The sequence below is a fragment of the Misgurnus anguillicaudatus genome, chromosome 4, assembly GCF_027580225.2.
Source record: "Misgurnus anguillicaudatus chromosome 4, ASM2758022v2, whole genome shotgun sequence".
Classification (NCBI taxonomy): Eukaryota; Metazoa; Chordata; class Actinopteri; order Cypriniformes; family Cobitidae; genus Misgurnus; species Misgurnus anguillicaudatus.
The window spans coordinates 26,151,796-26,178,525 of record NC_073340.2 but is presented as its reverse complement, the minus strand read 5'-3'; the positions used below and the strand labels follow the sequence as shown (position 1 = coordinate 26,178,525).

The 26,730-nt window shown below is 37.0% G+C and overlaps 1 protein-coding gene across 1 annotated transcript in view; it reads right to left on the bottom strand.

The window, feature by feature from the left end:
- Positions 1–26,730, bottom strand: part of ankfn1a (ankyrin repeat and fibronectin type III domain containing 1a) — a 116,220-nt gene that overhangs the window by 48,667 nt on the left and 40,823 nt on the right. Inside the window, exons 6-9 of the mRNA XM_055175586.2 lie at positions 22,701–22,738; positions 8,138–8,269; positions 6,529–6,721; positions 3,157–3,367 (exon numbers count right to left, since the gene is read on the bottom strand). Of these exons, the coding sequence (XP_055031561.2) occupies positions 3,157–3,367; positions 6,529–6,721; positions 8,138–8,269; positions 22,701–22,738 (574 nt within the window). The remainder of the gene's footprint in view (positions 1–3,156; positions 3,368–6,528; positions 6,722–8,137; positions 8,270–22,700; positions 22,739–26,730) is intronic.

The following is a 26,730-nucleotide window of genomic DNA, read 5'->3' as shown; positions in this document are numbered from 1 at the left end:
TTACCGTGCACAATGATATTTCCTAAATATTTCATAATGAATGTAGTCCGTGAACTCATTAGCGGTTACTTACAGGTGTCGTTAGATGTTTAAAATGAAATTCTAAGTTCTTGTGACAGCTGTCGCGGAAAGTTTTACTCTTGTACTCCTACTCGGAGACGATTATTACATGAGCTCCAAAAGCAAAGCGTCAAACGCTCACACTGGCTCCTTCTGTTCATCGCCGGCCTTATTCTAAACAGCTTGTCCAATTAAAGCACATCTGCTGTAACAGCATGTGACGCAAGACAAACCTGAAGGTGAATAAATGATTTCGAATTGAATGTAACTTTTTGTTGCTTGCACTCAATAGGGATAAGGCTGCAATGATATGCGAGAAATCTAAAAGTAATAAAAGTAACAAATAAAATATTCATGACTACCATAGACAAAATTGCTACAGTCTTTGCTATTATTGTAAAATTAATATGGGTTCCCCTCAGACAGTGTAAGATTATTAGAAAATAATTATGTTGCTTAGTTTCTTTCTTTTCTTTTTTTTTGATGATCTCGTTTTCTCGCTGGTGAATAGTGAGACACTATCCCAAACCTTTTTTTCTTTTCTGTCGCATCCTTCAAAACGCAGCTAAAAATGTATCTTTTCTGGGAATACTTGACAGGAAGATGTTGAAAGCTCACTTTCTTCTTCATTCTCTCTCAGTCTCTTAAAAAGTATAGTCTCTAAAATTTGTTATTTTATGTTGTACTTCTCATATTATTGCCTTTCTAAGATGAATCGCTTTACTGTTTTCCTCATTGTCACTTAAGATAAAAGCATCTGCCAAATGCAAGTTCATATCAAGTACCCAGAAACCACAAATAGTCCTAAAAAAACATTTTTTCTTTTAACCTGGCTTTTAATAACATCATTTTAATGACATCTCACCATATTGATAAAAGTTGACAAATGATGTAAAATATCCCAGAAATCAATTATTTGTGAGAGTTAAGGAGGTCAGGTTAAAATCATTTATTACAAGGTCTCAGTCCATCGACAAGACATAGCGAGAAAGTGACAGCGAGTAAATCCTGATTTAGTCTCTCTTTCTAATAACTAAACCAATCAGTTTCGTTGTGGACAGGCTTACAGTACAATCGACCTCTTTCTATTTCTTCAGTTCGGTGTACTACCGTAGCTCATTTATATTGTAGTGTAAATGACAGTGTGTCCAAAAAACAGGAAAATACTACATTAAGTACATAAAGAGATGTTAGGTGTTATTTGTTTCAATAGCATAGCATAACTACCTGTTAAAAAGCTACCGTATTAAAGTCATAATATGACATAACATCATATAATTATGTATAAATTATATTAAAGAGCACCTATTGTCCGATTCACGATTTTACATTTCCTTTGGTGTGTAAGTGTGTATTAGTAAATGCAAAAAGTACATAACCCAAAGTAAACGATGACGCGAGTAAATCTCTTTTTTGGACTACAACAAACACACAAATTGTAGGCAACAGTTTACTTACTAGGATTGGTGATGTAGACAAGACCGCCATTATTATAATTCCTCCCGCTTCGGACTCAGCCTGTAAGTTAAAGGATTAGTCAATTTTATAAAAAAAAAATCAAGATAATTTACTCACCACCATGTCATCCAAAAGTTGATGTCTTTCTTTGTTCAGTCGAAAAGAAATAATGTTTTCCCGAGGAAAACATTCCAGGATTTTTCTCATTTTAATGGACTTTAATGGACCCCAACACTTAACAGTTTTAATGCAGTTTAAAATTGCAGTTTCAAAGGGCTCTAAACGATCTCCAACGAGGCATAAGGGTCTCATATAGCAAAACGATTGTAATTTTTGGCAAGAAAATAAAAAATATGTACTTTTAAACCACAACTTCTTGTCTTCCTCTGGTCCTGTGACGTGCCAGTGCAACCTCACGTAATACGTCATCACGTCAAGAGGTCACGGATTATGTATGCGAAACTACGCCCCAGTGTTTACAAGTGTGGAAAAAGAGGACCGTTCCGACGTTGTTGTATGTCGAAGGATACTAATTAATGTCTTTGTCTCAGTTTGTTGTTTAAAATGGTCCGCAAATGTGCGTTTCATATATGTAACAGGTGACCTTTCGACGTCATTACCCAATTACGTGAGGTCGCGCTGGCTAGTCACACAGCCGGAGTAAGAAGAGAAGTTGTGGTTTAAAAGTGCATATTTTTTATTTTTCTTGCCAAAAATGACAATCGTTTCGTTAGATAACCCTTATGCCTCGTTTCAGATCGTTTAGAGTCCTTTGAAACTGCAATTTTAAACTGCATTAAAACTGTTACGTGTTGGTGTCCATTAAAGGCCATTAAAATGAGAAAAATCCTAGAATGTTTTTCTCAAAAAACAAAATTTCTTCATGACTGAACAAAGAAAGACATCAACATTTTGGATGACATGGTGGTGAGTAAATTATCTGGATTTTTTTTAAGGAAATTGACTAATCCTTTAACTCCTGTTAGCAACCAAATCTTTCAAACATGGTAAGGAGTGTCACATTTCCGGTTGACGTCAGAAGAATTCAGGCCAATCAGGTACACAGAGATTTTCCAATCCTTACGTTTCAGGAAGAGAGTGAAATCTGGAGTTACGAAAATGTACGGTATGTGGAAAATAATGTGATTTTTAACCCTAAACCACGTGAACAGACTGTATTATACCAAATACACAAAAGTTTTTTAGCAATGAAATAGGTGCTCATTATGTTAAAACTACTCTAGTTGTTTTTTGGAGGGCGGGTGGGTTGGTGAGCTAACTCTCTAAAATGAGTTTTAGCAGGGTGGGATGTCAGTTTCATTTTTTGATGGATGCATTTCAAAGGGAATAAATCAATCATTATTAAATGTTCAAAGGCAAATACTGGTGCATTACATTTTAAATCTACCCAGTAATGCTGTAGCTAACCAATATCTTTGTAGATTTTTGAATGTTGAATCTTAGGTTAATGCGCATTTCTATTACCACCATGGAGTCGCACACTCCCAGGCTTAAAGAACAGTTTGGCAGCAGATTATTTCACCGAGTGGCTATTTAATAAAGACAAAAAAAACATTTCAATGGCTCTTTAGAGATTTTGAAGTGATTGACTGTTTGTCGTCAGATTTGCACACTCACAGTGTGGGCTCTCCTTCCCTCCGGCTTTGAGCAGCAGCTTTGCTATCGGGACGTTGTTGGTCATGATGGAAATATCCAGCGGCGTCAGGCCTTCGCTGTTGGGGGTGTTGAGGTCCAGTTCGTCAGCCGTGTACTGAAACAGCAGGAGCTGCACGGCGTCCAAATCCTGCTGCTCAACAGCCTCGAACAAAAGCTCGCTGCTCTGAATGTTCTGCGGGAGAAGAAAACGTGGATGGGCGGCAGTGAGTCACATCAGCAAACACTTGTATATAAAGTAACTTGCATTTACATTTCTGTATTTGGCAGATGCTTTTACACAATGACTGCAGTGCATTTTGTCAGTAGGTGTGTTCCCTGCTAGGAGAACATGCAGTACAATTTAAAAAAATTTTTTTTGAAAGATAATGTAGTAATGTAATGAGAGGACATGAAAGTACAGGTTGGAGAGAGGGGTACGGTATCGGCAAACGACCAAGAGCCATGATTTAAACTTATGTATACAGGGTTCCCACACCTTAGTTAACTTCAAATTCAGGGTCCTTTCAAGGACTTTCCAGGTCCAATACCCTCAATTCGAGGACTAAATGTAGGGACACATTTCAAGTGAGAGCAAGGTTACATCATGTTACCTTTTAAGATACATTGTTACTGTTCCCTTTAGAGGGAACTCGTGCTGCGTCGCTGCGGTGACACTTTGGGGACGCCTCCAGGGGTAAGTGTGTCTGAATGTCTATATCAAATTCATCCAATGGTGAGGCTTAATGACAAAGACAGGGTGATGCGGGAGCCAGGAAGTATATTGCTATCTGAAATATTGCCAAAGACGGCGTTACAGGGATGCAGGAAGAATGGCAAGGGAGACGCAGTGTCTCGTTCCCTTCTCAGGTAACAACAGTTACATATGTAACCCGAGACGTTTTCATGTGTCAAACACAACTATGCAAAAAAGCATTTTGGTATGAATCAACATTCGCATATAGAAAATATAAGCATTTAAAGCGAACAGTTTAGCACATGTGCTTAAAAAGTCTAGAATTTTTATTTTGTTATCCTACACTACACAGGAAATAATATGGATTTTTTCCCAGAAAACTTCTTGCACAAAATAGATTCAAGCACTTTCAAAGACCTGTATCTATGTATGTTTATTTTCAACAACTTCACAGGGCCTTGAATTTTTCCAACCCAGAATCACAAACTTTCAAGGATTTCAAGGACCCCAAGGAACCCTTAATGCGTCTGCACTATATATCAAAGCACTGCCCACTACACCAACGGCTCTCATGAAGTAACCTTTCTAAACCAGTAAGTGTGTATTTCGATGGCACACCAAAGATAGGTTAACATTTCTACTTCAACAGCAAACTGGAGTTCACTTGGAATATTAGATTTGCAATCCTGTAGCTCAGTTGGTGGAGCACTGCATTAGCAGCACACAGGTCATGGGTTCGATACCCAGGGAACACACATACAAAAAACATGATCCCTGAAGTCACTTTGGATAAAAGCGTCTGCCGAATGTGTAAATGTGATTTGAATCCATATGTGCCAACATACAGAGGATGTGTTTGGGCTTTTGAGTCAACAACACAATTGCTATATATAATATGTATTTATGGATGGATACAAAATTGTGGATACAATTGATATTGTGAAATCCTAGAGGTGCAGAGCGTACAAACTGCATTTTTGTTGTCACTGTTATCCAATTCAAAACAATCGCACAGTACAAGTTCAGGTCATTTTTCAACCCCCTTTGTGTGCCAAGAGAAAATTTACCCTGATTATTCGCTGTTTTTAAACAATCTACCGATGTCCAATAGTTAGGAAAAATTCCTTTTACTGTATATGCCAATACCAATTATAGGACGATACATACTGTAGGTGCATCCCTCAAAATAATCGATTTCTTATTTTTGAGAGAACAGCATTTATTTTAGGACTTACAGACTGTTGAGCATACAAGCATAAACACCAGATTTGTACGTATTAACTTTAACTTCAGCATAAATAGATACTACTCTACATCATATATGTCAATAATATCTAATGTAATTCTATTATAACAAACTGTGCATTACTCATGATACTCATTAGCATGCTTGTCTGAAAAATAAGCTGAATGTCAAAAAAAGCTGAAATACAAATGTCATATGGTTGAGTATTAAAGGATCCATTTACCATTTTCTTAAAAAAAAAATCCAGATAATTTACTCAACACCATGTCATCCAAAATGTTGATGTCTTTCTTTGTCCAGTCGAGAAGAAATTATGTTTTTTGATGAAAACATTTCAGGATTTTTAATGGACTTTAATGGACCCCAACACTTAACAGTTTTAATTCAGTTTAAAATTGCAGTTTCAAAGGACTCTAATCGATCCCAAATGAGGCATAAGAGTCTTATCTAGCGAAATGATTGTCATTTTTGACAAGAAAAATAAAAAATTTGCACTTTTAAACCACAACTTCTCTTCTTCCTCCGGTCGTGTAACGCGCCAGCGCGACCTCACGTAATTGCGTAATGCCGTGGAAGGGTCAGGTGTTACATATATGAAACCATTTTAACCTTTTAAGCGTCACCCCACCCTATTGAGTTAAAGCTACACTCTTGGAGCTTTCAAACAATATACAGTTTGTCATGATTAGATAAGAATTCATATGCAAACATTGAAGTAAATGTAGTCGTCCTGCTGGTGGGACAGTGACATTTAGCAGAAAATAAATGTTTTGAGGCACACTCTCTTCATAAATGAATCAATTACTCTACCTACATAATTTATTTTATAAAACACTGTTGAAATGTCTATTCTGGAGGTTTAGACCTTTCCAACGATATATAGTTTGTAGTGATAGATTAAAATTTACATCAACAATATTAATGCAAACGTAGGTGTCGCGTATTCGGGACGGCGACGCTTAACAGTTTTTAAACAATAAACTGACACAAAGACATTAATTAGTATCATTCGACATACAACAACGTCGGAACGGTCCTCTTTCTCCACACTTGTAAACACTGGGGCGTAGTTTTGCATACGTCATCCGTGACCTCTTGACGTATTACGTGAGGTCGCGCTGGTGCGTCATTCAGCCGGAGGAAGACGAGAAGTTGTGCTTTAAAAGTGCATATTTTTTATTTTTCTTGTCAAAAATGACAATTCCATTCAAATCAATTCCAAAAGTCCATTTAAATGAGAAAAATCATGGAATGTTTTCCTCAAAAAACATAATTTCTTCTCGACTGAACAAAGAAAGACATCAACATTTTGGATGACATGGTGGTGAGTAAATAATCTGGATTTTTTTTAAGAAAATTGACTAATCCTTTAAAATTCGAGAATTGAGAGTCTTGTAAGGTGCAAAATACTTACAGACACTTTACGAATTCGGTCAGATCGGCCGAAAAAGTAGGCATCCTCGAAGGAAGAGTGGCTTCCCTTGAATTTCTCTGACAGGTTGCGGTAAAGGCGCTTTGCAGCGCTGGGGGAGGCAGGGCCCGCCCCCTTCTTGTTCTGGGTTAGCTGCAGGTTCTGCATCTGTTGCGTCATGCTAATGGAGAAGTTCCTGTTTAGTAAGGAAAAAACAACAGGCCGAATGCATTTATCAGATAATATCTGTTAACCATATTCATTCTATAACAAAAATCAAATCTTAACATGTGTTGTGGTATGTGGTTCATGTCCTCCTTTTCTGACTAATATCTGAGTCAGCAGTGTCTCTATGACAGATGGCCGCAGGTTAGTCATTGATGCTCCAGAATGGGCGAAAACTGCAAAATATCACCATATTGATGCCCAGGTATTTTGTAAAACGAATGCCAAATGTGATAACAGTATTTAACAATGCTTTAACCTTTTTAGAGAAGAAGCCAGATTCTTGCTTTTTAAATAAAATTCTAATGGGGAAAAATCCAATATTTTTATTTTTTAGACATTTAAGGTCACTGTCAAAACTAATTTTGCTTAACAATCCCTAACACAGTGAATTTTCTAAACAGTGACAGCCAGACTGCGGCTTTTACTGCGATCGACATTGTTTGGCTGTCAAGCATATCCTTAATGGTTTAATAATTAAAATCCAGATAAGAAATACATTTTCTGAATCATAGTAAACTAAGCCAAACAAATATTATAGCAGCTCTCAGGTGTCCCCTAATAAGAGTGCATGATTAGCGTTGATGCTATATATTTTAAAAACACAGATAGCAATATATGTGTGATAAAATGTGGGATGTAGTCAAAACATTGTGGTTGTACATCTTCAGCAACTAGTAAGGTCATTTGTAAAGACCAAGTTAACTGTAGGTTATGTAACACGGACGATTAGCACCTCTATCATCCATGATTCACATAATTGGCTGCCATCAACAAAAACATCTGCCGTGGGTACATGCTGTCTCAAGACCCAAAGGGCGTCAAAGCATTAAAGTTGTGAAACTAAAAAAATAAAAAATAACCATGCACCTTTCGTTTCAACCCTATCATTAAGGTATACACTGAAATGACAGCATCTGATGTGTCCCCAGTTGACTTTCTCCTTAAAAAGCAGCAGAACTGCAGGGGATCTATGTGATATTTCTCATCCCGACAGTCAATAATCCAGTCAGACATGACATTAAGGCAGTGTTGCTCTGTTGTTTTATGTCTGTGCGCTCAAAACACCCACTCGAAGCACTAATAATAATGCACTCCGCTGCGCAAGAGCAAAACCTCTGACACCAGCGAGTAACTGAGAGCGCGTAGTAAAAGGGTCGAATTAGAACGGTGCTCTTTGCGAGACTCGGTTATGACTTAAATCCAATTGAGCCAATCAATAAGGAAAGGGCAGCTGCCACTGTGACTGAGAAGCACCTGTGGGAAACAGCGGCGGGGTGATGGGTAATTTAAGCATCGCTGGAGGGGCTCGTACTCAGAAAATCCCACCTGTGCAGTGGAAAAGTACACTTTGAGCGAACGACACAGAAAGAGATGCTGAACTCACCTGTCCAGGCTCTGGGAGCTTCCTGATGAGCCGGTGAGGAGGAAAAGTGGTCGGAAATCCTTAATCAATGCAGCATCGCTTTGTCTCTGGTTGAGTCTTTGAGCCAGTCGGGAGATCTTACTGTCAGATCTGCTAAAACAGAAGGAAGGACCGGCGGGTGAGCCAGGACAGGGTGTGGGACGGTGGCTGGTTCATGGAACGGGAAGAGGAAAAGGGTTGAAACAGACACCCCTGCTCTGGAGTAGCCCGGAGTACCAGGTGTTCATCAGAGCTCTCCTTTTCACGCGCATCTCGCCTTGGTGTTGTCTGGCTAGTGTGCGGTGAGAAGAGTGGAGAGGAGATGAAGGGGGAGGGAGAGCGAGCGAGAGAAAGAGAGAGAGAGGCATTCTGCAGGCACTAGGATGAGCGATACAGGGGAAACAAAAGCACACAAGCGTTTGAAACTGCAAGTACCACTGAGCATGCTCAGAGCAAGCGATAGAAGAAAGGGGAGGGGGGGACCTGTTGTGCTTTTTTTCTAATCACTCCAGTTTTCTCATTCTGTCGCTTATCTGTAGTAACAGGCATCTAATCCCTCAACGCAACAGTCTGGCACTATGTCCGTCAAAATGCGGAAGATCATGTAATTGGCACCTCACACATACACAGCTGTTATGAATTTTAGGGCACGTTTCCAACGGGAATGCTGTTCCAGTAAGTCATAATTATGAAGAGTAAGGGATAGATTTACTAAAGAGGGCAAATTAGAATGAAAGTGTACATTTAAAACAGCGCCAATTGGAGTAGACATTTACTGACAAGGTGCCAAAATCTAATTTCCATAATGACCAAGGCAATCTACAAATTAACGGAGGGTTTAAAGTGCACCTATTTTATAACGCTAGAAACATGTTATTTTGTGTATTTGGTATAATACAATTTGTTCGCGTGGTTTATGGTAAAAAAACACATTATTTTCCACATTATTTGAATTTACAGGCTGTCAGTCCAAGCGGGAGGAATTATGATAATGTCGGTCTTGTCTACGTCAACAGGCCCAGGAAGTAAACTGTTGCCTACAATCCATGTGTTTGTCGTAGTTCAAGAAAAGAGATTTACGCTGGAAACGATAATTCGCGTCTTCGTTTACTTTGGGGTATGTAGCTTTTGCATATCATTAACATTTACTAATACACACTTACACACCAAAGGAAATGTAAAATCGTGAATTGGACGATAGTTGTTCTTTAAGGGCGGTTCACATATCGCGTCTTTTGCGCACTCAAGTTCGTTATTTCAAATGTGTGGCATGCGCGCTCATAACGGAAGCGACGTGGTTGCAATGCGCACGTGGTGCGACACGCTCGTTTTTCCAGGTGCGTCCGCACCGCATCGAGTTAAAAACATTTAAACTTTTTAGAATGCCGCAAGCACACCGCAGGTCATGTGACAAGAGCCAACCAACGGTCGCGTTTTCCGCGCGGTTTTAGACGCGAAATGTGAACCGCCCCAAGACATGTTTTTTAGCGCAAATACCAGTAAATTAAAGTCCATATAAAGTGATATTAAATACGGGTTCTGAGTTTGTCATACCCCAGAAAAATGTGTACAAAAAAATTAAGTTATCGAAATCTGGGAAAAATAAGCAGCTTTCTCTAATCTCGAACGATGGGGCATGTCCGCTGTTGCCGCTGAAATCACGCACGTTCACGGGAAAGCTGCCATCTCTTTAACTTTCAAATAACGCTAATGCATGAATGGATCTTCATGATTATGTTAGAGGCGGGGTCATCCTCTATGGCTCCAGTGCATCATCGAGCCATCGTTTTAGCCCCTCCCAAATAATCCTGACCACAGAAATGTGGAAAAAACTATTTAACGATGTTTTAACGTTTAACTCCACAATTCAGTACACATTTCTAAAACGCATAAACCTTAAAAAAACGCATTGTATGATTCAATTTAACTCTTTCCCCGCCATTGATGAGTTAACTCGTCAATTAAGAGAAAACGCTTCCCTGCCAATAAGTTTTTCCGGCAATCCGTAATTCCGCTAATACCCAACTTATAAAACCTGAAAGTATGCCCTTAGTGCAAACAGTTCAAACTGCGTGTATGTTTCGATCATCACTCTAAATCTGATCTCTATCAAAAGTCCTTCACAAAAACGCAATTATCTCAGCTTTTTGCTCACAATTTGGTATTTTTGAAATAAGGTGATAAAAACACAAGAAATAAAGGTAGGATTTTTTTTATTTTTTGAAAGCAGAGGGTCTGTTCTTTTATTTGGTATATTGTATATTTATATATTTTAAAACGTTTTTTTTTAAACTGGCGGGAAAATAATTAAATACTCAAATACTCTCCTCCCATAAATGTAGCTTCTGAAAGGAAAAAACCCTAAAAATGCATATGCAATAAGGTCAGTCGCAAAAACAACTGTCCAAGCCTTTTTAAAGCAAATTTCTCACTGCACATAAATCCCAACAATATTTTTTTAACGGTAAAAGAGGCGTTTGTGCTTGGGCAAGCTGTTAGTAAGCTTCTTGGATACGTTTGGTTATGAATAGATTAGCTAGCCACCATCTAGTTTTTATCAGATTTATGTTGTAATCAGATACACAAACAAGAGCAGCGTCCACAGGTTGTTGTGCTATAAAGGTAATATGCAGTAAGGCAGCCATACAAATGAAGAAAAAACACACCATTGAGTAAATGTGATAAAAGCTAAATAGTGTCTAGTTGAACTCTTTGACTATAAAATGTCCCCAAAGGGCAAAACACATAATGACTGTTGGATAATCAAACAGTCTGTCCTATTTTTTTCTCTTGGATATTGTGCTGTCATAATAATGATCAGAACATCAGGAGGAAAAATATCCTGTTTGTGCTTTTTTATTTGTGGTGGTCCTTATGTTTTCAAGCAATGTTTAAAAAAGAGTGGTTCATAACTGCAGGTAATGCTTTTAATCCATTAATACTGACTTAATAGCTGGAATGCTTGACTGTGCTGTTTAGTGACCCAGTGCACAAAAGCATGTTCTGATTTTTATTGTCTCCTGGGGCTGATGGAAAATTACAGTTCCATTAACTGCCAGGAGACGTTTCTAAGCGTTTTTAAAAGAAATATTAGCTTTTAAAGACGAAATGTGAACTGATCCACAAAACAAAAGGAAGTGTTCTGATCTGTTCTGAATTTTACCCTGTCTACAGTCGTGACAGATTGTGAAAATGGCCCTCTCTAGAGAATAAGGAATATTATACCAATACGGCTTATTATCTCTCCACCTACTGGCATATTAGTGAATGCTTTCATTTGTCAGACAAAAGACTCGGGCTATTTGTTTCTCATGCAAAACGGCCCCTGCCATTAGCACAGCCTTGTCCTAAATGTCGCCATGAGCCCTCACAGAATTCAGAGTCCACACTTTGATAATGTAATGATGAGGCACGCTGTTGAGTTGTAGTGTGCACCAGCGTGTTGCACAGAGGGAACACAGCGGCCGCTTGTGAACACCCTTCCACAGAAAAAAAAAACACATTTTACTAGTGGACTTCATGGAGATGCACAAGTGTCAAGTAATGTGTGCTATTTGAAACCAAAGTGTTGAATCCCCTTAGCCAGGGTTACCTAACCATTCTGCCTGGAGATAAAATGAGAGGTTTGTGGAAAATGGGATGATTCACAGGACCACATGGAGTGCCTGCTAAGTGAGAGACACATTTTCCCACTGCACTCTCACCTATCTATCTAGTGAGATCGCACAAATGCCATCATGCATCCTTTGTTAATTCAATCGAAAAGTTTCAAGTGAAACCAAAGAAGGAAACGGAATGGACAAATGGAAAGAGATGGAAAAGGTGAATGAACAATGGCTGCCACGTTGAAAAGTGACAAGGTACTATTTTAGTCTTTGTATGAATATATTGTATAAATCTAAAACAGTATATACAGTAGTCCAAATGTATACACTGCAATAAAGTATTTTTGTCTTGTTTTCAGTAAAAATATCTAAAAATTCTTAAATTGAGAAGGTTTTTCTTGATGACCAAAACGACCCAAGAAAATAAGTCTAGTTTTCAAATCAAAAATATCAAATTGAAGTGATTTTGTGCAAAAAAACAAGCAAACAAATTTGTCAATGGGGTAAGCAAAAAATCTTGAACATTTTTCTTAAACACTAAATTCAAGAAAAATTTGCTTACCCCATTGGCAGATTTGTTTGCTTGTTTTATGCACAAAATCAATTAAATTTGATATTTTTGGTCTAAAAACTAGACTTATTTTCTTGGGTAGTTTTGCTCATCAAGAAAAACATCATAATTTAAGAATTTTTAGATATTTTTACTGAAAACAGGACAAAAATACTAAGAAAATCTTTTCTTGAAAATCATTTTTTGCAGTGTGGGACAGTACCCTTTATAAAGGTGTACAGATATGTATACATTTGATATCAATATGTACCTTTGAGGTACCAGCAGTGGCGGCCGTTGCTTTCTTTTTTCAAGGGCGCATGATACGAAGTTCGTTACAAAATGAATGTAGCCCGTCATGTGTGTGGTTTGTAATTTCAAAATATGTTTTCGGCAAGTCGAGTGAACCTGCATCATGTGATTTGTCTATAAAATTACACATCTGCAAAACATTGTATCCTTATTAACATTAAAGAAAACACAAAGGCAAAAACCCAAGCGGCTTATCAGCGTGTTTGGGGTATAATGTCTAAGTGACGGTGCAAAAAAAATCACTTCCTGAAAAAGTATTTTGAATTTGCGCCCCCCGGAAAAGCAGTAACGAGCCGCCACTGGGTACCAGCATGCACCTCTAATGTAATAATATGAACTATTTAGGTCCAAAAACCTGTGCTTTTTGAAAGGGTACCGCCCCAGTCATAGAATATTGTGACCATTTTGTCTGACAGTGCACTTGCATCACTTTCTTTGCAAGAACTGTTTAATGTAAAAATTTAAAAGCTTAATGATTGTCACACTTTCTACTTGTACTCATACAAATGACATTTGTTGATGTCAATTAATGTAGTTAATATTAAAGCTGCAATCCATATTTTTTTGGTTAAACAAACAAATGTGAGCTATTGAAAAATTGCATACACTTTTTAAAAAATCCTTGTTGCACTTAATTATGTTTAATTAACTTGAATTAACATTCATTTCAACTTTCGTGACTAGTGAGGAGTTGCTATAAATTATAAAAATTAAGCTGAATGAGCTGAATGATTTTTTTAAAGCGTTTAGAACTATTTCTATATTTTACTCTGATTCACCATGGTAAGCTTAGAATAATGATTTATAATTTGACTTGACGGGTGAGATTTGACAGGAAATGCCAGTCACAAATTTGAATTTAAGGTCACAATGAAATTGAAAAGAAAAACTTAAAATTTTTTGAATAATATGGTATTTTTTACAAAGGTCATTCCTGTGAGCTTCACTACTTTGAAAAAATTAATGTGTCCTGATAAACTTAAATGAAAAGCGTTAATCTCCTCCCCTCCTCGAAACATTCTCTCTTCACTTCCGGTCACAAGCTATTGCACGAGGGCGGAGCCCGAAAAATATTGCAGCAATTAGCAAAATGATCCAACAATCCAATCAGTTCTCGATGGATGAATTCAAGTCACACCCTGCCTTTTTCTCATTTCGGAAGATGTTTACTCCACAACAGGGTTTTTACACCACAACAGGGAAAATAAGATGATCGCTACTTCTGTTTCATTGCCTGCAATTTTATGTTTCAAACAGAGATGGCAATAGAGAGGCAAATGTTACAGACTGCAGCTTTAATTTAGGCACCACATTTCTAGGTTACCTGACTTTTTTTAAGCTAGAGTTATTGTAAACAGTTTTGCTAATTAAAACAGTGATTAGTGAAAAACAAATTTGTGACCAAGTTGCTAATAAAGAACTTATTTAAAAGTATAGCGGAAGATTTTCTTTTTCCGGGTGGATCATCAAGACTATTGGTCATCCTAGTTGTCAATCATTCTGGTGATATGTTACCGTAAGGCTGCCGTACGTGCTCGTCCCTAGATTCGCTTTCTGCACATGTGCACTGTCAGGTATATGTGGTGAGCTAGGGTTTCAGCCATTCATTGAAGTTGGCGTTCTCACCGTGTTTTTTCAAAATAGAGAAAAAGTGTCTACAAATTGTATGACAAGAAGAGAAAGGCCTCTGCGGAAAGAAACAAGACCAGAGTATTTTTGGGAGAATATTTCACACGCTGGCGTGCGCTAAAAGCACAGGTTGGGCGGTTCTTTCACAATCAAATAGCCTGCGCACACATTTTGGCAACAGAATTGGTGTTATTCCCCATTGGTTCTAATGTGTTAGCAACTAAAGTTTATTAAAACGGTTTCCCAGCATCAAAATGTCTGGTTGTTGCGTTTGGTTGCACTAATATAATATACTAATATACGTATATAATATATGTATCTGGCCACTTTTTATTTGGCCATCTGCTAACGTCTTCTACCCACTTCACTATAGTACACGGATCTGCTAGCTGTATTGAAAAAGTTGATAAGTCAACTTTATAAAATAACATTGTCTGTGTTGCGTCACTGCTGATTCTTTCCATACTTCTGTTGCCAAACTGCGCGCGCATACGTTGCCATGTCATCCTTGTGTACAAACAGTAAAAGGGTCTATACCTTTAATGTTCCCAAGCTTACATTTTAAAAAAAGATGAAATAGAAAAAATGCATCTTGCCAAATGTACCTACAAAATATCCAATCATAACACGGAAAAAACTTTACATTTTGACCCCGACAAAGGTTTTAAAGGTGCAGTGTGTAAATTTTAGCGGCATCTAGTGGTGAGGTTGCGAATTGCAGCCGACGGCTCAGTCCACTGCTCACCTCTAGCTTTTGAAACACATAGAGAAGCTACGGTAGCCATCACCGGACAAACATGTCATCGTTGAAGACAACTTAGTAAAAAAGTTTGTCCCTTAAGGGCTTCTGTAGAAACATGGCTGCACAAAATGGCGGCTTCCATGTAAGGGGACCCTCTGTGTATGTAGATAAAACACAATAAACACATAACGGTTCATTATGAAAGGTCTTTGTACACCCCTGATAATTTAGTTTTGTATATTATTTTGCATTTCTGTCAAGAGATCCTTCTAAAAATTACACACTGCACCATTAAGGGAGTTTTAACTCTTTCGCCGCCATTGACGAATTATCTCGTCAATTAAGAGAAAACACTTCCCTGCCAATGAGGAGTATTTCCGTCGTTCCACAATACCGCTATTATCCACCAGGTGGTGCACTTCCATAACTTATAAAACCCGTACCGCAAACAGCTGCATGTCCGTCTATGTTTTAAGGATCTCTGAATCTGATTTCTAATAAAAGTCCTTACAAAAATTTAATTATCTCAGCTTTTTGCTCAAAATTTGGTTTTTGTGAAGAAACCTACCCGTATTTGAGGGGTGATGAAAAGAGAACTAATGAAAGTAAAATGAAACTTTTTTTTTGAAAAGGCATTAAACTCTTAAGAAAATCATGAGAAATGCTGGCGCTGGCTGGCAACTTTTTAAAAAAACGCTGGCGGCGAAAGAGTTAAGGGGTTCCATATGCCATACAACACAACACTATACTCAAAATGTACCCATGTGCTAATATGACTAGACAAGAGGCCGTCCTATTTAAAAAGGGAAGTGCGTCAAAACCGCTCAAATATAATGGCATAAATGCAAAAGAACAATTTCTATGAGGGCAGAACAAAGCTGTTTCCATAGCTGCCGCTTAAAAGCAAAGCTCTCGCATGCGAGCATTCGGTGGACGTGCACTTAATGAAAACTGACATTAATGGTACAGCGAGACGCCAAGCGTCATCGGTTACTATCAGCAGAATCCATGAAAGGGTATTATGAGCTTTAAAAAATTACAGCATCATTGTACACCCCTCGGCCCCTGGAAGCTTGAGATAAGAAGTAAATAAATGAGTTAATTAGTATTTCTTGACTATACCAATCAAGGAAGATTGTTTACCGGTGCAGCGTTTTTGTGCAGAGCTCTTAGCGTGACATCATGTGGCCTACAGGAATTCCTTCGTGCAACATCTCTGTTTATAACCACAATTTCTCAGGTCTGGCAGCCAGCGAAGGGAAAAAGAAACAAATTTGCAAAAGCAAGACAAATGACACTGTCAAGGTATAACACCGCTGTAAAAGAACTTCATTTCTTTGTAAAGTCGAGAGGAAGCGATACTGGAAGGAGACAATGAAGAAACCAGACCAGCTAGAAACAGTATATAAGCCCAAGGTGTAGGATGACAAAGAGTACAAAGGTGGATACGTAAACAGGTGCAAAGAGTGATGTAGATGAAGAAGATCAAAAGGAGATTAAGACTATAAAACACCCTAATAAAAGAGACTCAGCAACAGGTTGCACAGAATGATAAATGCGCTCAAGGAACTTCTTGACAAGACTTCTTGTTACAAAGTCACTTCTGAATTGATGAGATCAGAGACCCGATAAAGGTCTCACTTTACAGCTGGCTTCCAGACATTTCTCAAGACCGATCTGCAGAGGCGGGGCTATAAGATGAGCGAATGCGAACCCATTCACAAGGCAGTCTATAGAGTCACGACGTGTGTGAAAGAGCAGCTTTCTTCTCTCTGTGGGCTTTGTGCACGGCTCCTCTCTGGAGCTCAAGGCTAAGTGCTGCATCTGCATGGCAGGCATAACAAAGGGCATGGCAACATTTCTGAGATGCACATCTCATCGGGGAAACAGGCTTTAGGCTTAGACCCTATTAGCATTCTGTTTAAAAACTCAAAAATACACAGTTTACAGTCAGTCAAATCCACTATAAACATGTTCCCCAGGCAAATATAATATAGCAAATAGTCTAATAAACAGAAAAACTGTGGGAAGTCTATACTACACAGGGCCAAAATCCTGCCCTGGGATTTTTCAGAGTGAATCATCAACTGGATGCGTGACTTCATAAATTGAGTTGTTGATGTTTAATGTTGGTTCTCACATAAATTCATAAAACTGCATACTGTAAATGTAGGCTGCTAACGAAAGGGTTAAGGTAAGGAATCGACATTTGAGCTAAAGAACAATTGGGTCCGATTTTGTGAGCTATAAAATATAAATGTGACCCTGCCTGTGGGTCAAACCCAACTGAAGCCATTTTTTGTGATTTGCTGCTTTCTACATAAAATCATCCTACATACACAAAAAATGATTTTCAAGAAAAAAATCTTTGCATTTTTGTCTTGTTTTCAGTAAAAAAATCAAAAATTCTTAAATTAAGATGCTTTTTCTTGATGAGCAAAAGAAAATATGTCTAGTTTTTAGACAAGAAATATCAAATTTTAGGGATTTTGTGCACAAAACAAGCAAAAAAATCTGCCAATGAGGCAAGCAAATTTTTCTTGAATTTTTTCTCGAGTTTAGTGTTTAAGAAAAATGTTCAAGATTTTTTGCTTACCCCATTGGCAGATTTCTTTTTTTTTTTGCTTGTTTTATGCACAAAATCACCCAAATTTGACATCTTTGGCATAAAAAGACTTATTTTCTTGGGTCGTTTGGTCATCAAGAAAAAGCATCTCAATTTAAGAATCTTTAGACATCTTTACTGAAAACAAGACAAAAATATTTTTGCACTGTACATCCTGCGAAAATTTCTTACTTAGCATTTTTGTCTTGTTTTCAGTACAAATATCTAAAAAGTCTTAAATTAAGGTGCATTTTCTCAATGAGCAACATGACCTAAAAAATAAGTCTAGTTTTTAGACATAAATATATGAAAATATATTTTAAAGTGAATTTGTGCTTAAGTCTGCCAAATGAATTTTTCTTGAATTGAGTGTTTAAAAAAATTTAACTTATTTCAAGATTTTTTTTCTAATCCCATTGGCCTTTTTTTGCTTGTTTTAAGCATAAATGCACTTAAAGGATACATTTTACAACACTTTTTTAAGATGTCAAATAAATCTTTGGTGTCCCCAGAGTACATATGTGAAGTTTTTGCTCTATATACCACAGATAATTTAATATAACATGTTAAAATTTCCACATTCTAGGTGTGAGCAAAAATGTGCCATTTTGGGTGTGTTTTTGTCTGCATTAATGGCAGTGCCATGGCTGGATAGTTTTATTTTTATTTATTTGTTTATTTAGTCGGGACAATGCACATTAATGAACAGTCTAACATTACTGTAAAGACTGTAAATGAGCCAGGTTATAGCATAAATGCTAATTTGCACCTGTAGTCCCGAGGCAGGAAAACAACAACATACAAAATAGTGCATCACGTAAGAATATAACAATATACAATCAAACAAGAATCACATTAACACACATTCAGACAGATTATATTACTTCAATAAATTTCTTATTAAATTGTTTAAGATGGTTTTTAAAAGTACAATAGGTTGGACATTCTCTAATGTTTGTTGGGATACTGTTCCAAAATTGACCTCCTCTGATAGACAGTACAGTTTGTCCAAAGGTAGTTTTTCTATGGGAGATTTCTATATCTCCTCTGAGTACAGCTCTGGTACAATAACCTCGGTCAGACCTTGGTTTAATGTATGTAGAGAGTGATGGTGGAGCAAGTCCATGAAAAACTTTAAAAATTAAACAACTATTTTTAAAATGAATAAAATTTTCAAAATGTAGCATATTGTGTTTTTCGAGAATATTACACTGATGAAATGATAGAGGTTTTTGATCAAATATTTTTATAGATTGTTTAAATAACATTTCTATGGGTTTTAAATTTGTATTTCCAGTGAGTGACCAGGTTGTAATGCAGTAATCTATATGTGAAAATATCATTGAATGTAAAAACATTTTAGCAGAAGTAACAGTCATTGATGGTCTAATTTGTTTAAAGTTTTGTAAATTGAATTTGATTCTGTTCGCTGTAAGTTTAATGTGTTTTTTAAATGAGAGTGTTTGGTCCAGTGTGACACCGAGGTACTTGAACTCCTCCACAATGTCAAGTTCCATTCCCCCCAGGAACACATTGGACCGCTCCAGTTTTATGGGATTTTTACTGAAAATCATAACTACAGTTTTCTTTTTGTTCAATAATAGGCAAGATTTAGACAGCCAATGCTGTATATTCTCCAGTTCTGATGTAAGGGTAGATGATGCTTCGTGTGTGCTTTTAGCAGGTGTAAAAATAACCGCATCATCAGCATACATTTGAAAATGGACTTTTTGACAGACATTTGGCAAATCATTTATATAGACAGAGAACAATACTGGTCCCAAAATAGAGCCTTGTGGGACCCCTGCCGAACATTCAAGGTAAGATGACTTAATGCCACTAACGCATTAGTGGAGATTAAGGGGCGGCATTATCCCCTTCCGACATCACAAGAGGAGCCAAGTTTCAATTACCTATTTTTTCACATGCTTGCAGATAATGGTTTAGCAAAACTAAGTAACTGGGTTGTTCTTTTTCACATTTTAGATTGATAAAAGCACTGGGGAACCAATTATAGCACTTAAAGGCGGGGTGCATGATTTTTGAAAAACACTTTGGAAAACAGAGTCGGTCCGAGTACCAAAACCCACTTGTAGCCAATCGGCAGTAAGGGGCATATCTACTAACCGACATGGGTTGGGTATGTGTGGGGCTATCAAAAGAAGGCCTAGGTAGGGGCGTGATTGTTTAGGTGATTTCAAATATCAACATTGGCTTTCAGAGATCATGCACCCCGCCTTTAAACATGGAAAAAGTCAGATTATCATGATATGTCCCCTTTAAATTGTATTATTTTTGTCTAAAAACTAGACTTATTTTCAAATTGCATCTGGAAAACAAGACCAAAATACTAAGTAAGAAAATATTTTTTTTGCAGTGTATAACCTTGCAACCCTAATATCGACTGAGTAAAGTCATGTCAAAAATTTAAATTCTAGTAAAATCAATAATTGAAATCAAACTTGAATGCTCCTAATCTCAAAATTGCATCCAAAGACTTTAACCAGGATTTCACAAAAAGAGTCACACACACCTGTAAATAAATTATGGCATATTGCGATATTGATTCACATATCACATCCATGATTTTCTGAAGAAATAATAAATAAAATGTCCTTCTGTGGCTTCTCCTATAGAACGCTTCAGGCTCAGGCTGACAAACCTTTTTTGTTTGTTTCAATTTCAACCTTATTTTCTAGCACCGCTTGCATCTGTCACAAAGAGTGTAGGAGGAGTGTACAACCAGTTCAATTCTGCTTGTGCATTTCAATTCACTTTAGACTAATACAAGCACCAAATGACATCTGGTAACAAACAGATGCCAACACTATAGATAAGTAACCTGAGACTCTTTTTTAAGATTTTGCAAAGCCTAATTATTTGCATTTGCACTTTGGGATTTCGGTCAAGTGCGATAAAACGCTTATATAAACATTATAGAGATCTTTACATAACCATCCTTAACTGAAGTTACTCTGAGTCAGGCTACGGTGAGTCAGCCTCATTTCGGCTACATACAGTACCGAAAATATACTCCTGAACAATTCGTATTAGCATACGCAAGTACAACGTGTCCTAAAACCAATTTGCCTCTGCAATTTTGTCACAAAGATCAGACATCAAAAGCGAAGCTTTCACTGACATGGCCACTTTAAAGTCTCCAATGTCAAGATGAGTATTCGTCCATAAACAAAAACTGAGCCAAAGAGCATCTGAACTGACCAGGCATAAATTAAACAGATGTCAACTCACTCCAATGTTATCATCGTTCAAAAGATATTAATGTACGATCGTGAAGGTCTCGCGTTTTATTTCTGTCTGTAAAGCCATCCATTGATCTAAAGTAACACAATTTTCCTTCAATGCATGACTGAAAAGTCTGCATAACACAGACGGGATTGGCATATAATGCATATGATAAAAAAAGATGACAAAATCTTGACAAAAAAAATGTACACTTACAGTACATTACAAAGGATATTTCACTACATGGCATCCCTTTCGTCACAAGGTGCCTGTGCTTCTCTATGAAATAAAAGCCAAAAAACTTGATTAGGTCTTCCTGATGCTTAAACGCAGCATCCATTGAGTTTCATCTCCATGGCAACGATACTAGTGCCATATTTCTTAATGGACACCAAGGGCTCCACTGATTCAGACCGCAGGCTGCGCGGTTTCTCTCTGAAGGGGAAAAGCATTCAGAAACAGCTTCCCTCTGCAGCTGTTAGGTATGTGCATGAAAACACACTATTAGCCAAACAAACACACACAGGTTAGCAGCTTAAAAAAGAGTGTTTTCTCAGTGTTTTGAGTTGAAAGCAACGCTTGACTGTAAAAAGAAATTTTATCAAAGGAACGGCATACACCTGTGAAGCTATTACACACTGAACATTAACACCTACCGCGGGACCGTCCAGGGCAATTGCTGTCATGCCGTGTTATATTTAGAATGATTTCCTTTTGTTGCAATAAATGCGTGAGAGGACTGTATCGGGTTGTAACCACTATTAAGTTACGTATTCCCATACAACCAAGCAAAAAACTACAACAAAAAATAAGCAGTCCGATTATAGTTAAAAATAATCATTCAGCCTCGCCTGAACTAGAATAGTAGCATAGCTTCATGATGTCCAAACCGATGACCAGCCTATTAATAGCGCATATTACTCGCTAAGCTCGGCTGCTTCTGAGCGACTGTGAATATCCCTTAACAACCCACCATCGCCATGAATTCACATTGATAATAATGAATGGATCACCTACTAAGTAGATGCTTTCTCCTTTTTGCATTTTGATTGGCTGACGGATTTTAGAGGACAGATTGTTGAGAAGCATAAAAAGTGATAAACTTTTTCAATGCTGGACCACTTACATGAATTTCTGAACATCTGTAAGCCTCTAACAAGTAAATTGAGATTAAGATTTAAGTGTATTGAATCGTATGGGGGTTTATGATAGTACAGAATAAATACATTTAAAGGACAAGTTCGGTATTTTACACTTAAAGCCCTGTTTTCAGATTGTTTATGACGAAATAGAACGGTTTTGACTGAAATTTGGACATATGATGCTGGCCCGAGAATTTTCGGGTGTTTATTGTATCACCTCCCATCTCTTTAATGGCTATATACTGTAGGTGCCCAGGAACAATCCTTTCTAAAATGCATTAAACTTTCGTTTAATGCAGTAAGTGTTTTAATTAATGCCATTAAAGTTCATTTTTTTAATCGATGTATACCACTAGTCAACTAAATGAATCTAACATGGCAAAGATGAAGGCACGTTTATATATTTATTTAATAGATTTATAGCATTTAAAAAAAAACATTTATTGCATTTTGCGGAATTATCAATTTGGATGTTGTAACGTTATTATAACCTAAAGATGCTATGTTCATCTTGTCACTTTCTTGGTATAGAAAACACATTTTTACCAAAATTAGTAAAAAATGGATTTATTGCGTTTTGGAACCAAAATGTTTATATACACTGTATATGACTTTTATTATTACTGTGATTTGCTCAGTAAAACATCTGTTCATTGTCTCGATGTTTTCACACAATTTAATAGCAAGTTTTTCAAGGTAAAATAAGCCACTTACTTTTGATTGGTTTCGTATCTGCCTGTGGCTCCAAGACTCTGCAGAATGAAACAAAGAGAAAGGTAGAAATTTAAGCATTTGATGTCCCATTAAAAAACAATTTTGTACAGTACTGTTTTGAACATCTTTTGCTTTAACTTGCTTATTGACATTTACATTTGACTGATTTATTTAATCAATTTTCGTTCATTTCTGTACAGCACTTTGGTCAGCTTGTGCGCTGTGTTTAAATGCGCTTTCTAAACAGAATAAACTCGAAACTTTAAAATTGTTTACGGATTGATCTTGACAATCGATATATCTTTCAAAACCTCAATATATGTTTTCTGTTTGCGCCGTATTATATTAAAGTGGTATATCACGTAAATCAGAAGTTACACAAGTAATAAGAATTATAGTACCCATAGGCCAACGTGACAAAAACGCATGCAACAAGTACATAAATAACTGTTTACAGAAGAAAGCAAAGCAAACCAGTATGTGCACCAGATGTGTAAAACATGGTCTTCATTGCATGTCTTGCTAGGACAGTCAACAATATCAGCGCCTCCCACTAACACAATGACAAATAAAAATGTTTCCTTTTCTAATGAATCAATGCAGTCACCAAGCACATCTGTTACAAGAAACAGTGCCTTCACGCTCGGGAATGGCAGCCTCACTGTTGTCATAGCAACTTTCCAGAATATGTTTTGAAAATTACCTTTCTTGAAGACGTGCAAATTCTTTTATCTGACATTTAAAACCATGCATAAGCGCTGTCTACATGGACACGAGCTGGATCGGCCACCATTATATTCCACTCACCCTAAGGTTAAAATGTGCCAAGAGTTTGCATGAACACAAAAACCTTGTGTTCAATTTTGCTTGGCTTCATGTATGATGAACGTGACCCTGTCTGTGAAATTCAGGCTAAAGTCTCCATTTAATTATGAGATTAGGAGCATCAAATTTGATTTTATATTAATTTCCATCTTTGACATGACCTTGCTTAGTCAATATTAAAGATATCACGGTTTTATTTTCACACAATGGATGAAAATATATAACAGTAAATCACAGTAAATGGCTGATGGTTAATTGTCTAATAAATTGTGACGATTATAACAAATAAGTGCCTGTTTAAGACTTTGACATTTAATTCTCTTTTCTTTGTTCATGAATTTAATATTTAGCTAGGTTTACCTGGCAGTAAATATTAATACACATAACACACATTTAAAAGTAATTATTTAATGAATATATCTTTCAAAAACGGAAATTCTTCATAAGAAATAACTGAAAATAAAAATGCAATCAAAATAAACTGACTATACCAGAACAGGCCTTAAATAGTAACCAATCCTACTAAGGTCAAATTAGTACTGGAGCACATTTCTGTAGTGGCTGCAAAAAATCAATTCCTTACAGATCTTTAAAAATAGCATCCTTCACTTCCCTAAATTTGGAATTGCTGTTTTGGAAATATATACGTTTTACCTGGCAGTTCATACTGCTTATTAAAGTTGTGCAGCATTTCTCTTAATGCTGTTTTCCACCGTATTGAATGGCTTTGCAATGTATCGCGTTACACTGTTAGTTAATGAGCGCCATCGGATACGCTCTAGTTTTTACAGGGGATGCAGCTCCCCCTTGTGTTTTTAAGAGAGATGTGCAATCATTGCGGTGATCTAAAATCAACAAACAATCGCGATGAAATTATTATTTAATCATTGTTACAGCCCTAGTTTTCACAGGGCAGGGTCACAATTGCTCTTAGGTTTGTATTGTATGGATATACTGTTTAAAGGGATAGTTCGGCCAAAAAATATATTAAACCCATGATTTACTCACCTTGAAGCCGTCCTGCATGCATATGTCCATCATTTTTCAGACGAACACATTTTCAGTTATTTTAGAAAATGTTTTAGATCTCTCAGTTAATCAAATATGAAGTTACGGGGTCCAAGTCCTTCAAGTCCAAAAAATGTGCATCTATCCATCACAAAATAAATCCAAACGGCTCCACGATGGTAAACAAAGGTCTTCTGAGGATAATCCGCGCCGTTTTGTTGTAGAAATATCCACATTTAAAACGTTATAAATGAAAATAACTCGCTTCCGGTAGCGGCGCCATCTTAGTCGCATTCAAGATGAAAACTTACGCAGCTTACGGAGGTTTCTCTGTTGCTGCTCTGTGTCCCGCCCTCCGAATTTGTTATATGTCACTAAGAAAAAGTGTGTACACTATGCTGATACTCTCTCCTAAATACATAGGAGTCGAAGATGGTGGCGCTACCGGAAGGTAGTTATTTTCTAGGGGTGTGATGAGACACTTAATCCACGAGACGAGACGAAACATGAGATTGGGTTCACGAGACGAGACGATATTTTTACACTTTTTAAGAAACCCTCGATGTTAAAAGAAATGAATAAGAAACTGAAATCACATTATTTTTAAATGTTTTAACTAATCAAGGACTGGCCCTAACAATTATTTTGCTAACTGATAATGAAGTAATTTGTTATTTTGGGGTAATAAAAATAGATCCAAGTGAGCAGTAGCATTTAAAATTACATAATAACGAAAATGCAATAATAATTGGTTCAAATAAAGTATTAAAACCAAGTTACATTAAACAACATTAACAAACACATTACATTTATGCCCTATAAATAAAAAGCATTATGTATGTATTATAGCAAATGCCTGCAGGGGGCGATAGTGGACTCGTCTCGCGGACGCTATCTTCACTTTCACTTTCACATTAGACGGAGAGAAACGCTTATTTTTAGCCAAACAATGTTTAAATCCATATTAATATTTAATATATGTCCATTTCTTTACACTAGAAATGATACAGCCACTGTCATTTTTTGAGCAAGAACATGCAGACATTAAATCATGTAATTATCTGCTGGGACTTCACATCTGACCCTAATCAACAGACAAACAACGCGTCTCAGACTTCACGCGAGTTCCCAAACGAACATTATTGAAAACCCAAACAAAAAAGCAAACGCAGTAAAAGACAAATATAATGCATGCGCTGTAAAAGGGTCAAACAGAAAGCTGCATCCTCCGGAGGTCGCATATGCAGGCTGCATACGTCATCAAGGTTCATTCCAGATCATTAACTTAGCATTACATTCGCAAGTCGTGAGCATATTACAACAATTTGCGATTAACTAAATAATTAGTAAACTTTATAATTGTTAATAGTCTCTAGGACAGTGATGAAGTAAATGCAGTTTAAAAATGCGACCTCCGAAGGATGCAGTCTTTTATTTGAGAAACGGCCAGCACTTCCACAAGAAATCTCGCGAGACACATTTAATCTCGTCACACCCCGATTATTTTCGTTTATAAAGTTTTAAATATGGATATTTCTACAACACCACCGCGCGGATTACCCTCAGAAGACCTTTGTTTATCATCCTGGAGCCGTTTAGATTTCTTTAGGGAAGGATATATGCACATTTTTTGGACTTAAAGGACGTTGACCCCGTAACTTTACTGTTTCGCAGCTCTTTCATTTTCTAAAATAACTGAAAATGTGTTTGTCTGAAAAATGATGGACAAATGCATTTCAGACGGCTTCCGGGTGAGTAAATCATGGGTTTAATATAATTTTTGGCCGAACTATCCCTTTAAACAGGGTCTCCACTTTACATGCATAATTGGTGGAAGGAAACTGAGTTGTATAATTTCTGATAACCTTTATTTATTCCTACCTGCCCTTCCCTAACCAAATAGAGAAAATGAGCAATTATCAGTGTTATCCCCGTATGTTTTGAAACATTTTTTAAATCCTACTTGGATAACACAAATCATCATCATTAATTCATTTTCATTTTTCGTTTCAAATGATATACTGGCAACCTGATTATATAATTTGTAACAAAAAATGCAATGAACTTCAGACCATACCGATATAAAAAGAAAAGACCAACGCCACAAATAACCTGACAGCCTTGAAAATCTTTTCAAACGCCAAATAAAAATCACATAATGAAGAGACACATCTTACATGATGTGACTCATGTAACT